This window comes from Pygocentrus nattereri, chromosome 17 (assembly GCF_015220715.1).
Source record: "Pygocentrus nattereri isolate fPygNat1 chromosome 17, fPygNat1.pri, whole genome shotgun sequence".
NCBI lineage: Eukaryota > Metazoa > Chordata > Actinopteri > Characiformes > Serrasalmidae > Pygocentrus > Pygocentrus nattereri.
Window position 1 is genome coordinate 18,002,451 of NC_051227.1, and position 14,442 is coordinate 18,016,892.

The window sequence follows — 14,442 nt, forward strand, 5'->3', positions numbered from 1 at the left end:
TAAAGAGAATGGTAAGATCTAATCCAGTGGAGTGAAGGAGTATGGAGGGATCCAACAGAATGAAAGAGAAAGGGGATCCACTAGACTCAAAGACAGCCGAAGGGTCTAGAGATTAGGGGATCCAGTACAGTGAAAGAGAATGAGGTTCGTATTTAATCAAAGAAAAGAGCCTGGAGTGATCCAAAAGAGTAAAAAAATGCAAGTGAGCCAGTGGTGTGAAAGAGAATGGATGGACCCAATGGGGTGAAATGAGAATGGAGGGACCCAGTGGAGTGAGAGTGACATTCCACAGGCATTTAAAATAAACGAATATCACCCTTAAACGTAGTTGAATAAAAATCCTCATGAGGCTGAGTGGGATTCTCACCAACATTCTGGAGCATGTTTGGGGGCGGAGTGTGGACAAATCACGTTTGTTGTCACAGCAACATATACACAGGTGGGTTTTTGCAGGCTGATTAATGGCTGATCTAATAGGCTTAAAATACGACAAAAAGATGATGCAAGGGGAAAAAAGCCCTCTTCCCAGCAGAACTCCGCGTTTACCCAAGACTCTGCTTAAGTCGTTTATAACCGGAATCTCGAGCATACTCAGCCTAAGAACTGTGGATTGCAAAAACTGCTCTGACTCAGTTATTTAGGGATGTGTGATACAATAACAGAAACAGGTTTCACCAGATTTCACGCTAAGATTTTTTAGCCTATCAGATGCGCTCCAGCTTGTTTCCACGGGGTGAATGAGGGCGTTTGTGCTCTGTGTGGTATGCTGGGTTCTTTTTGGTTACTTTCCAAAAGGAGATTTTGAGAAATGTAAAATCATATTAGACTGTTGAGGAAATTTTTTCACGCTCTGTCTTGTTTTAGCTTCTCTCCTCTTTCTTTTGCTTATCTGTGTGATACTTATGTGCTTCTTAGATTGATTTTAAGGCACTGTAAAGCAGTATTTGAGCTATGGAAAAGTGTTGTGGTTGTTATTGTTGTTATTGCTGTTGTTGCTTTTGTTGTTGTTATTGCTGTTGCGGTTGCTGTTCTTGTTATTGCTGTTGCGGTTGCTGTTTCTGTTGTTGTTGCTGGGCAAGATTTGTCAAATGTATAACATTTTCGTCCCTGTACCCCTTGTCTCTAGGGTAGGAATGGACGCCATGAGGCTGTTACCTTCCTGGGGAATGACCAGAAGAAGGCATCAAAGGGGAAGAAGACTGGGCTGGTGGTGGGAGTTGTGGTGGCTTTTCTGGTGCTGGCAGCCGTGGCTGGAGTTCTAATATGGCTGTTTGCTGGTGTGTAAACCTTTCTACAGCTAAGGGGCAGAGGGCCAGGGTGTCCTTGTGCTGTCCTAGAAGGCCAAAATAAACATTATTTTTTCATGAAAATGTCAAATTTACAAATCAAGTAACCCTTTTAGACCAAGGACTAAGAAGTACAGTAAGGAAATGCTCTTAATTGAAAACTACAATGAGATGGAAACAACAACAACAACAACAACAAAAAAATAGTACTCCATAATTCAGGTTACAATAACATATGGATAACTTGTAGATATATGTGAGGCTTTTGAGAGAATTCATTGTCTAAAGTTTTTCATTTTTTTATAAAATTCATTACTGCTTTTTTGCAGTGACACAGAACTTATTTTTACGTATTTTCACTGTCAGAACAAAGGCTCATCAAGTGGTACATTTACAGGAAAAGGTACAAATATTCTTAACTTGTAGTGGACGTTCATGTAGCACGATTTTTTTCCAAGTAATTCTGGATCATTTCAGTTTATTCATGCAATAGAATGTAAAGGGTAATGAGTTTACAAGTTATGGAAAAATAGAGGTTTTAGAGGCTTTTGCATGACTGTGATAATTTCCATCTATCCACCTGTTTGGCCTGCTGAAGTTTAGCCCCGCCCCCTCATCTTAAAGTCATTCACCTTTTTCAGCCCCATCCATTTAAAAGATGCCCCTCTTCAGCTTTGTTGTCTTTGAGCTTCAAGTTTACGCCGACCACTATTAGAAAACAGTGGGCATTTCTCAATAGCAAGAACGAGTAGAACAGACTTACTTTCTTGGGACGGAAGTTCTTGGGACGGAAGTTCTTGGGACGGAAGTTCTTGGGACGGAAGTTCTTGGGACGGAAGTTCTTGGGAAGGAAGTTCTTGAGAAGTTACAAGAACAGAGAATGCACTCTAACTGTATTATATGACTGATTATACACAAATGTGTTGTTTTTCATTACAATAAAATGAAACCAAGATATCTCTGAAGTTCATAAGCCAACAGCAGTGATAAACCAAAAGCCTGTTTTTTGAGTAAATTTACACAGCTGCAAAAATTCTGGGTAAAAGTAGTAAGTTCTGGCTGTGGCCATCACTGCAGGACCTTCTTACCTAAAGGAGAGGAGCAGCTGAGCTGTGGTGCTGATCCAGAAGACAGGCTACATGCTATAGTGGTGTTTATCATTACAGATGGTATTTTTGCTAAATACAAGCTAATGTGCCATAAAAATAGCCCTATAATTATCCTTAATAATGAAGTAATTTATTTCTTTCTTTCTCCTTAGTTAGAGGGTGACACTTTCCACATTCAAAGACAAAGAAATTTCAAAAACAGAATTAGCACGATGGTGTCACCCTTGTTTGTTTGGCGAGTAAGGTGAATAAGGAGCATTGTAACTTGGACTGCGTTTAGATCAAGAAACAAAAGAGCAACCAATTAGAACAGAGAGAATAGCAGTCTTAATTCTTTTATTCTACAAGACATAAGTGCAATAATGAAATTGGCCACAGTTTGTGGCATTTCCCATCCACCCAATATTTGGTAACTTTAATAATTGGGGGCTGACAGTCCATGACTGAGGTGTCCTTGTGCAAGACACCTAGCCCCCAACTGCTCCCTGGGCGCCGCGGATAGGGCTGCCCACCTCTCTGGGCAAGTGTGCTCACTGCCTCCTGGTGTGTGTGTGCTCACTGGTGTGTATGTGGTGTTTTACTGGATGGGTTAAATGCAGAGGTGAAATTTCTCCATTGTGGGACTCATAAGTCTCACTTAAACTTAAGCCTTATGTTTCATAAGGATTTTAGAAAACAAATGACCCATATATTGTTGTAATCTGACTTGTCCTGAATTAGGTGTTATCATTTTTATTATTTCGTCCTCATGTCACTTTTGTGTGAGAGCCATTTCTGTACTTTTTTTTTACTGTCTTTGCTCCAGGTTCCTTAATTTTAATCAATTTTACATATTTCCATGAAAAATGTGTTCATCTCTATTTGATCATTTTTCATGAAGTGTTACAGTAGGCAGTATCTCAAGAAATCACTGTAAACATTTTAGAAATCACCTTACATACACACATACAACACATACAAACCTGCCAGTGCATGCTGTATAGGAGCATCCAGTACATTTCAATAAGAATGTGTGTGATCATGCATGTGTGTATTGTGTGTGATTGTGATTTGTGCTGTCTGTTGTGTCATTTAATGAGAAACGATCAAAGTGAGATGAACGCAACATTCATTTTTCTTTAAAATATGTGAATTTTACAAAATAAACAACCCTTTTGGACCAAAGGAAATCGGATGCTGTAGCCAGACTTTGTGCTCAGTGGTTCTCTAAGAACTGCTGAAGTAAATGAATTCTAAAATTCCAGTGTTGGCATAAATGGGTTAAATGCACAGTAACCAAAACACTTCTTAGAGATTGGAAAATAGTCATATAAGAGTACATGAGGTCATTTTGATGCATAAATAAAATCAATAAAATGGAAGCGAACTGTAGCATATGAACCCTTAACTTATCAGATAATGATTTAGGCCTTCAGGAGCTGAGTCAGCTGTGCTGGAGCACTGATGTGCAGGGCATGGATCCTCAGGCCTGGGATCAAAAACCACTGAGCAGTATGCTGCAGGCGTCCTGCTGAAAAGCTGAACCTGCAAGAAAACAGTCCTGGCATATCGCCATTCAAAACACTGACCCATCAGTATGCAGAGGTTTGATCTGATTGAGGTTTTCCGTATCGTGGCATGTCGCACAAAATGAAGCCTTAGAAATGGCACTAAGAATGACAATGAAAACCAAACTGAATGTGCTTTTAACACAAGCTTTTGTAAATTATGCTTAATCAAGAAGCCAGATTTTCGTCTCCATTTTCACCTGTTTTTTTATTATTATTATTAAGTCTTAGCGGAAGAGGTTATTTCTCTCTCTCTCTCTCTCTCTCTCTCTCTCTCTCTCTCTCTCTCTCTCTCTCTCTCTCTCTCTCTCTCTCTCTCTCTCTGCATTCGAATGACTGCTAGAGTGAAAGAGCTCTGATACAGTAAGCCGTGTAGAGCTCGTCCAATGTACTGTTTTTAAGACTGATGTTGATAATTAATTTAAAAATTGGATTTTTTTTTCTTCATTTCAGCAAAACGTTAAATGCTTTAGTTTGAATGCTCATTAATATTAGTTGTTTTTCATTAGCTCACTTTATGGGTAGCCTAATTTGTCAATAAACAGCAACATACGCTGCTGTAAGCGATGTTGCCTGAGAAATTTGGAAGTGACAAGCCAGGAAGAAAAGATGGGACTGCTGTTCGTTTACTTGTTAGAACGTAACACACTTTTTCATAAATAAATATTTAATCAAGTTTTTCAACAGCGACACCACTCAACTACTGTGACCTTAAATGTAGGCTATGATTTTTGCCTGACTGTACTGATGTTTTAACAATTTATCCTACCAATTGAGCAGGCGCTTATCATTTGTCTAGTATATTTATCTGCAGCTAACTCATATCAGCCAATACTATCGGCGCACCAATTGAGCAGTCGCCCTCTAATACTGTAAAGACATTAGACATAGCAGATAACAATGATGCTGAACTTTTAAAGTGCATTAACTGAAATGTTAATGATGATATTGTAAATTTTCAGTTTACTTTTTCAGTTCTTTTTAACTATTTCTGATCATTACCTAAAATAAATACTGCAACATTTATTCTTTTATAATTAAAGATTATCCAGAAGAAAATAAGTTATTATTTGGTCAGCAGTGCTTTAAAACAGGTTTCTTGCTTTGGAAATTGAAAGTTATTTTGTTTTTGTTAGTTTTGGTCATTTTTGATTTTTTTTTTTTTTTTTTAAATCCTTTTTGCATCCCTGCCCAAATGACAAGGCCTGTGTGCAAACCCAGTAAAATGTAGAAATCGGGGCAAGACTGCAGTTTTAAAATCTGTTTTTTCTCTCCCTCCAGTCAAACCCAAAATGCAAGGGTCGATGAAGGCCCCCACACTGGGGGCACAGCGGATGAAGTTGATGCGGGTGTTCAGTGGACAGATGAAGCTGATAGATGTCCCGTACGTTGCTGCATATGAGGACCCTCATAGCTTTGAATTCAATGAAACGGCCACAGCGCTGCAGGAGATTGTGAGTTACTGTGAAGATACTTGAAAACATAACGGAACAGGCTCGTGGGTGAAGGTAAAGTTTTAGGAAATTAATTTTTCACCTTTCCCTGAAATCTAGCCGATCAGCTAAGGCTCGTCAGGTTTCTGAAGTTTGGTTCTTTAGTTTTGCACTGTACAAACTGCATCATCACACACTTCCCTCAAATGGTGAATGTGTTTTTATGCACTTAACGGCAGAAAATCTGATTTAGTCAGTAATCCGATGAACTTGTTTACATGCACTTGAGTAATCAGATAATGGGGAAACTCCAGGTCTACATGAGTCAGGCAGTAATCAGATTTCCTATCAGATGCCCTAGTCAAATAAAATATTTTGTTGATTTTGATTTTGTTGTGAAAATAAGTACACATTGTCTATAGAAAGCACACATAATAAAAAATAAATAATTATGTGGCTTGTGAAAAAGCTATGACATATTTTGTTTTATTTACAATGTTTTTTTTTTTTGTTTTTTTTTAAGCTCAGCATATCATTGATGGAAGAAAACCCTGTATCGTTTTTCAGTTTTTCAATCATTTGAAAGAACTTGTTGCTCTTTACATTATGTGTAAATTTTATGATGAATGGCATAAAAGAAATGACCCCAGATTACTTGGAAAAATGTCTGGTTCCATTGACTTGCATTAAAAGTGAAGTAGGTTTTTTCTTTCTCCTCTAAAGTTACCATTTTGGAGATACAAGGTTTTCTTCTGACAACAGTGATATAAATCCACACATATACAGACATTGTGCCCTTTATCATGAATATATCATATTTTCAGTTTGTTCCCTGTCAAGGATGTGTTTTCACTTGTAATATGACCAGGAGTGTCAAACGTTTGCGTACAACTGCATGTTAAGTACATCACATAGCTAAAAGGGGTAGTAGCAAACATCTTGTCTGTATGTTAGGTCACAATTGTCATACAGTGTCAGAAAACACATAAGCAGGTCTATTACAGAGTTAACAATGCAACACTGATGATTTGGGCATGCCGTGAGCACAATGCTAATGGGTGGAGAGAAGCTTCCTGCATTTGTTAGATAAGTTATCCTAATAGCTTCAGTGCAGGCCTAAAGAAACAAACCTCAGACGCCAAACATGTCTGGATTGACTGACTGCATTTGGTGACAATTTGATGTTGTAAGCCATTTTGCTCACAGTAAATTACATCACTAAAAGTCTAGACTTGGACAAGAAATCAATCAGAATACAGACTTCTCTATGGGCTTATGTAAAGGAAATCTATGATGTGCCTTTTGTGTTGTCCAAAGGTGATGCTGGAGAATTTTGCTTCTAACACTCTGCTGAAAGCCTCATGTTGTTATTTTTTTTATTTTTTATGGAAGGCTGTTCAGACTTTCTATTGAAATACTGAGGAGATGCATTTTAGTTTCCAGAAAAAGTTTGTGACTAGCAATTAGTCTGTCTGTACTCTTACTAAACTCTTATAGTTCATGCACACACAGCAACGCTTGCTTACAGATGTACTGTACTCCTCTGACCTCACTTGTGAAAGGCAGAGAGGCTCTTTAATGGCCTCTTGAAGAGTGTTTGATCTGAATGATCAGAGTTTATTAACATGCAATGCTTTGCAGGGTCCACAGCCCTTTCTTTATTTCAGGTAGGGAAAGAAGTTGTTGAGGTCAATGTAGGTGGACGTTCTGTGAATTTTAGAAGGCTTTGCAGTGACTAAAATTCCGCTTGCTTAAGGTACCGTCCACTTTTCAATTTGAGCGTGTCTGCACTTTATTCAGATACACTGCGCAGGGGTTGGCAAGACAATAATTAGTCCTCTGCTTTGCATTGTTTTCTATGGTAGAAAAAGGTTTCACTCAGTTTTTGCAAACTGGATGCTTGTGCTTTTATGCACACTGCATGGCTCAGTCTTGACCAAACTACTCTGGGCTCAGCTGAAAAAAGTTCAGCTTGGAGTGGTTTGCAGTCTTTCATGAATTAAAAGCGTGACATGGGCATGAAGCAGTTTTTGCTTGTTTTTGCTAACAGCACTGTTTTTGCTAGTTAGCAACAGTAAGTAAACTCACTGCCCTATTAAAGCAATCTCTGAGATGATGTTCTATGTGCAATTTAACCTGCATTTTGTGTAGTGATGACTTAAGTATTCTCCCAGCTCTACTCTCATTAGTGAGTTGTGCAACATGGTAACAGTTATTATTAATTTTAGAAAAATGTTAATAATATTAAAGCCTGAGGCCAGCATCATGAATCGTGACTGCCAGTATCCAGTGTGAAACCAAATATCATGACTTTTTGTTTTGATGTCAAAACAGTTACCAACCTGGCAAAATGTAGGTTATATATATATATATATATATATGACCTCAATTACAAACAGTGGGATGCTGTGTAAAATATATAAATAAGAATAAAAAATGATTTGTGAGACATACAGACACATATTTTATTCACAATACAACATGGAACACAAAGTTGAAAGAGACATTTTACCATTTTATGAAAAATATTAACTCATTTAGAACTTGATGGCAGCAACAATGTTGGGTCAGGGGCAACAAAAGGCTGGAAAAGTAAGTGGTACTAATAAAAAAGCAGCTGGAGGAGCAATCTGCAACTAACTCACATGACCGCGTATCATCATAAAAGATCATTTTTAGAGAGTCCGAATATTTTAGCAACAAAGATGGGCAGATGTTCACCAAAAACTGCGTCCAGAAAATTGTGGAACAATTTCAGAAAAATGTTCCGCAACATAAAATTGCTAAGACTTTGGATATCTCACCTTCAAAAGATGATCATAATCTTTGGGCCCTGCATTAAAACGGGCATGATTTTGTACTGGAAATCACTGCATGAGCTCAGGAACACTTCCAGAAATCAATGTCTGTGAACACAATTCGCCGTGCGATCCACCAATGCAAGTTAAAGCTGTATCATGCAAAGAAGAAGCTATATGTCCACACGTTCCAGAAACACCGCCGTCTTCTCAGGGCCAAAACTCAGTTAAAATGGACTGAGGTAAAATGGAAAACTGTTCTGTGGACAGATGAATGAAAAATTCGTCATTCTTTTTGGAAACCACAGATGCCGTGTCAGCATGTGCTCCCATCCAGACAGCGTCTCTTTCAGGAAAGGCCTTGGCTAATTCAACAAGACCGTGCTAACCTACGTACTGCATCCATTACAACAGCATGACTTTGCAGAAGAGGAGTCTGGGTACTGAACCTGCCTGCCTGCAGTCCAGACCTTTCACACATTTGGTGCAGCATGAAATGAAAAATCTGGGAAAGAAGACCCAGGACTGTTGAGCAGGTAGAATCCTACATCAGACAAGAATGAGACAACATTCCTTTCCCAGAACCTCCCAGACATTTACAGATTGTGGTTAAAAGAAGAGGGGATGCTACACAATGATGGACACAACCCTTTAACCAACTTTGTTGAGATGTGTTGTTGCAATCAAGTTCTAAACGAGTCTAAACGATTTTTTTTCTTCATTAAACGGTAAAATGTCTCACTTTCAGCATCTCGTGTTCTATTGTGAATAAAATATGGGTCTATGAGATTTGCAAATCATTGCATTCTGTTTTTATTTACTTTTTTTTATATTTTACATCGCATCCCAACTTTTTTTGGAATTGGGGTTGTATTTTATTACCTTTTTTAAACTTTCCATTAACTTTAATAGCAATAAATTATTTCTGATTCCGAACTCAGACATGGTATAGATTGAAAGCTTAGAATCTACGCTTTCTATAGAATCTCTCCATTTGTTTCAATGAGCTGCATGTGAGAAATAATGAAACAAGTAAGAATATGTGCTTGAAGACTTGTATCCCATGGGGGCCCTTGGTCGGTTAATGAAGTCAAGCTGATGAAGATTGATGTGGGCTCAGCTGACACTGAACTGTGACCAGAATTGTGAGATAAAATAAGTCATCAGTCGTATTATTTTTATTGCACCTTCTCTGCATGCACCCAGTTACGCAGCTGAGATTTGATGTCTAAATGATTCTGCTTTCAGCTCATGCTGCCTTCCAGGGAGCTATTGTAGCGTTTCAATTTGCTCGCTTTAATATGGACGTCTCGCAGACCCTTTCATCTTAAAAGAAACAGCTTCAAACAGAGAAAGGAGCTTCAGTGCGCTGTGCTCTGATAGACTTTGACATCTGTTTGGGGGAAAAATTACAAGCAGGATCGGGTTTAAACTGTCAGTGGTGATCTGGCAGCTTATGTAAAATTTAACAACAAGCTAAGGCCTTGAAATCCATCAGCACCGTCTCTAGTCAGAGCTTACTCATGGGATTAGGTGTTTCACACGTGTTCCTTTTTGCAGGATAGCCTGCAAAGATCGTGAAGACAGAGACCGATTCTGATTCAGTGGCTTTGTGATTTAGGTCTAAAGTGGCTTTAAAGGGAAATCCCAATGAAACTTTAACATCTCTACGTAATTGAGATATAAGAAAGTCACTCAGAGTTTTGATGCTGGTTTCTAGAAAACGTATGGACTTGTTCACAGCAGTAGTGATAGGAACCAGATGCCTGATGTATTCAAAGTAGAAGCCTGTGCCTGTGGATTCCTGCGGGACCTGCCACAATATCTTGCGGCATGGACCTAGTTTCCAGTGTTGCATGCGGGAGTGGGCAGGAAACCAGCTCACAGCAGGCGAGAGTGGGAGAAATCCTGCAAATTAATGAATAGCCTAAATAAAGTGGAATGATCACTATATCGAACATATAAAGAACATAAAATGATAACATGGTTATAATCAAGTCTTTCTGTAGAGTTGCAAAACAACTGATTGTGTGAACAACACACACATTGTTGTAGCTTGCAGAGCCGGTAGAGCTTTTAGTCTGACACCCACATCTGCTGTGGTTCAATTCCTGCTCCGTGTTTACTGGGAAAAAATGGTGTTTGGTGAAGCTACTACAAAGTGAGCCTGATGACCATGACTGCTGTGCTATTTCAGCAGAGAATAATGTATTTGTGAATAGACTGTGTCACATAGTGGATGTCAATTTGTCTTGACAGGACTACGCTGGCGAGAGCAGAACAAAGCGTTTCGGTTGTGCAGTGATTGGACAAATGATTCCGATTTTCTGCGGGAGCAAGATGAAGTCTTGAAAGAGCAGGACTGAAAAAAGTCCCCTGCAGACCTCTAGTTTAAAGGCTCTATGAATGCATTGCCTGATGATCTGGGAATTTGAGTTTTAGGACGACCTTAGACTTTGTCTTAGAATTTATTTTTAAGATCTATTCATGGCAGAGAGGTACCAGCAGGGGATTATATAACAACATAGCGGTCAGTAACGTTTTGCCTTCCCACTCAAACAATGCAAACTTTATTCAAACACCCTCCCTTCAGATCTTCACTGTGAACAGTTCTGAATAAAATCTGATATTTTTATGTTAAAACATCATGAATATAAAGAAGAGGAAGGGAAACCATTGTTTTATGTTTTGTTTGCTGTTTGTGATGAAGACTGGTCTTCTCTTGCCAGAATTGCCTAAACACTTTTTCACCATTTTATATGCCATGCAGTGAAGACAAGCTTCCATTGAAATGAACAGGATGTAAAGTCGCAAGTGGGCATGTCTTGTTAGCCTTTCACAGCAAGATAGAGTGGCTACATAATGGTTTTTAACACTTAATCAAGGGTTTTAATTGAACTATTAATGAGAGATAGCCACGCGTTTTCAGCAGATGCACCACTTTGCTTCCTGCAGGTGTTTCTTGCAGCACCATTTAGATAGCGTAAAGTTAAGAAAAGAAGGGGGGAAAAAAAAGTATGATGGGTCACTTTGCAACCAAAAGTCAATAAAGCTTGTCCAAGTTATCTACAGTTGCTGCAGTGTAGTGCATTTGTGGGTGAAGCATTCATAGATCAGTTGTTTAGTAAAAGGAAAGGAAGAAAGGTGTGTGGTGTTTTTTTTTTTTTTTTTTTTTTTTTTTTTTTTTTTGGTCATGCTGTCCAGTAGATGCTCTAACCTCTTATTCTCCAGGGTATATTTTGGATTTTCCATCTGATTTACATGACCAAATTGTAAGGCAAATTATTCAGTAACTGCATGAAATACATGCAAATTTTTATTTTATTAATTCATTTATTTCCCTCATCGCTATAACATCACGTCTGAGATGATCTACGATGACCAAATCACAGCCGCAATGTTATTTCATGATACCACACTCCCTCCCATGTTATCACAGAAACTCATATGAAAAACATCATAATAACGATAAAAACACGATTTATCGCACAGCCCTGGTTTAAAGCCTGTAGTGTGAAATGTCTTCTGTTATTAATGTCCAAGAAATATAAATGGGCACAGTGTGAGTGAATATGAGCCCATGAAGAAGCTCTTAAGCTCACATTAATGAATAATGATGAGGGGTTTTATTCCTCTCTGTACTGTAATGACCCTCATGAATGTAAGAGATCAGAATTGAATTTGGTTTATTTGGGGAAAGTCGCTCTCTTGCTCTCTTTCTCTCACACTATTTAATTCAACAAGGTACAAACAATGTAAATGTTCCATCAAAGGTACAACAGTGGTATTAAGGGCTAGTTGTGAACCTTAAATAAGTTTTTCCAGGTGAAAAGTACAGACTTGTACCTTTTCATAACTGAATGTTTTCAAATTGAACAGTAAAATAAAAGCCTGGAGACAAGACGGGGTGTGGGGAGTCAGTACAATTTAGAAAATATAATTTAAATTGATTATGGTTCAGTTCTGTTCTGTACCGAGAAGTACCCTAGAGGTACCACCCCAGTGACGAGAGGGGCACTGCCCTGTGAGAGTTATGATGCGTCTTTGTCTGAGAGTGTACACACAAACACACACATACTTAATATGTAACCTTATGTGTCTGATAAGGGCATTTTATGGCCACTGTTAATAAAAATAGTAGACTTTGAGAATAAACTTGTAATATTTCAAGAAAAAAAGTCATATAGTGTGATATTTTGAGAATAAAGTCATTATTTTGAGAAAAAATATAATATTTTGAGAAAAAAAGTCATAGAATTACGACATTAAAGTGGCATTTACACCAGGAAAGGTTGCAATATTGTGGCCAAAGGCTTTGCAAAAGTTTAAGCACCTTCTCATGTTAAAATGAGGGAGTTGAGGAGTTGGTGGAGCTGTACTTCCATATCGGTTTCACCCATAAAGAAATACTGTGTCCCTGTCTCTCCTGCACATCAGCACCAGACTGTTATAGTATAAGAACTGCCTGAAACGGCTGAGCAGGAAACAGTGTTTATTTAGAATAAAGAGCCAGAGAATCTCAGGCAGGGTCGTCTACACAGCTATCGGGGGCTACACCTCTGTGGCATTCAAAGAGGGCATGAAGTTTCACAGACAGGGAGAAAGATGATCAAAATGATCCACAAAGAGACCGGAGTGGAACTCGGTTGCCAGTACAGCAACCGAGACCCCAAATGCGTTATGGCAGCCCCCTTACAGTTAGCCCACTTTATCCTCCAAATATTACGATTTTTTTTTCTAGAAATATATTATGGCTTTTTTATCGAAATATTACGACCTCATTCTCTAAATCTACTATTTTTATTTTTATTAACAGTGGCCATAACATAACAGCTGTTCCATTAAGACTGGTGTATGTAAATGAGCTCTGTTCTGATTGGCTGCCCTGTATTGTGCCTCATTTAAAAAGCAGTCTGAGCTGAAACACCCTTTAACTTCAATATCAGTGGGTGGAGCTAAACTGCTATAGACTGAACATTTGGATATACATAAATACATTTTTTTTTTTTTTTTTTAATGCCCCAGTCAAATGACATTTTGTTGATTTTGTGTGCAAGAAGGTAGAACATCCTCTACAGGGAAATATGGCATTTTATGTTCATATATGTTCATTTGCTGAGTTTAACCTATTGGAAAATATTAAATGTGTCATAACTTTTGCACAGGCCACTTTTTGTGTTTTATTTTTCCCCAGTGTATTAAATTCAGCAAATAAAATATATTACAAATTACATATTGAAGTGTGTTCTCTGTAGAGGATGTGTTTTGCAGTGTTTTGCAGCTTTGTTTCCACATTTGGACTATAGAGTATGTTGTGTTTTAAAATGTTTGTATGTGAAGAATATGTACATACAACCTCAAGCTCTTACTTTTAAACAGTTTCCTGTGATGCAGGACTTTTCATTTAAAACACCAAATCATGTTTAAGGTATAACACCTCTACCAGCTTCGTCCTGAATGTGATCATGTAAGCTGTATTTCATATAAGGCTGGTTCGATTTGAATCCAGAGCCTGCTAATGGGTTTAAGTCAAAACCAATGTTTTAAATCCTCACACAGCTTATATTATACAGCAGGGAAAAAAGGCCTAATGTCAGCAAAACCAATTTTATTTCATTGTCCTGTGCGCGAGGTTAGATGATTTTAATTTAGTCCTCAGTTCTACCAGCATCCTGCATAGAAATAGAAAACCTAAAATGAAGCAGATCTAACATTGGGTTTATGAATTTTAATCACAGCCACCGCTGGCGTGTTTGAAAATTAGGCGCATCGCTCACGGAGCGATTTATGTCTTTGCTTTAATTATGTCTTTATATCTCTTTGTTCCATTTCAGCTGAAGCAGACATTCTCCAAAGATCCCTTCATGTCCAAATACTACAACACGTCTGTCATCTCCGCCTTCAGGTAATACAGCTCTGCGAGTTCACCCTTTAGGCGAGAACAGATCCACCCTAAAGCTGAAAAGAACTGTTTTAACTCAGCAAAACAGGGCTAAACTCAGATCAGGTCAATATTTGAGCTCTCTGAGGTATTTGAATGATTAATCTTATGGAACGTATGATTCTACCATCCCAGTACCTGTATTAGATAGTAAATTCTAAATTCACCATAGATCAATTTAATTATTTTCTGGTTTTTATTAAGTGCACCAATCCTGAGTTTTTATGTCTGATTGTTTGTCAAATTGGCACATGGCCAATTTCTTTGGCCTATTTATTTTTTCATGCTATGTGGGTTAAATTACGTCATGAAACATTGGAAAAAATTA

General features: G+C 38.2%; 1 protein-coding gene across 1 annotated transcript in view; it reads left to right on the forward strand.

Moving 5' to 3' along the window:
- Positions 1 to 14,442, forward strand: part of zmp:0000001114 (suppressor of tumorigenicity 14 protein homolog) — an 88,313-nt gene that overhangs the window by 26,785 nt on the left and 47,086 nt on the right. Inside the window, exons 2-4 of the mRNA XM_017719338.2 lie at positions 1,127 to 1,277; positions 5,224 to 5,396; positions 14,008 to 14,078. Coding sequence (XP_017574827.1) covers positions 1,127 to 1,277; positions 5,224 to 5,396; positions 14,008 to 14,078 — 395 coding nt within the window. The remainder of the gene's footprint in view (positions 1 to 1,126; positions 1,278 to 5,223; positions 5,397 to 14,007; positions 14,079 to 14,442) is intronic.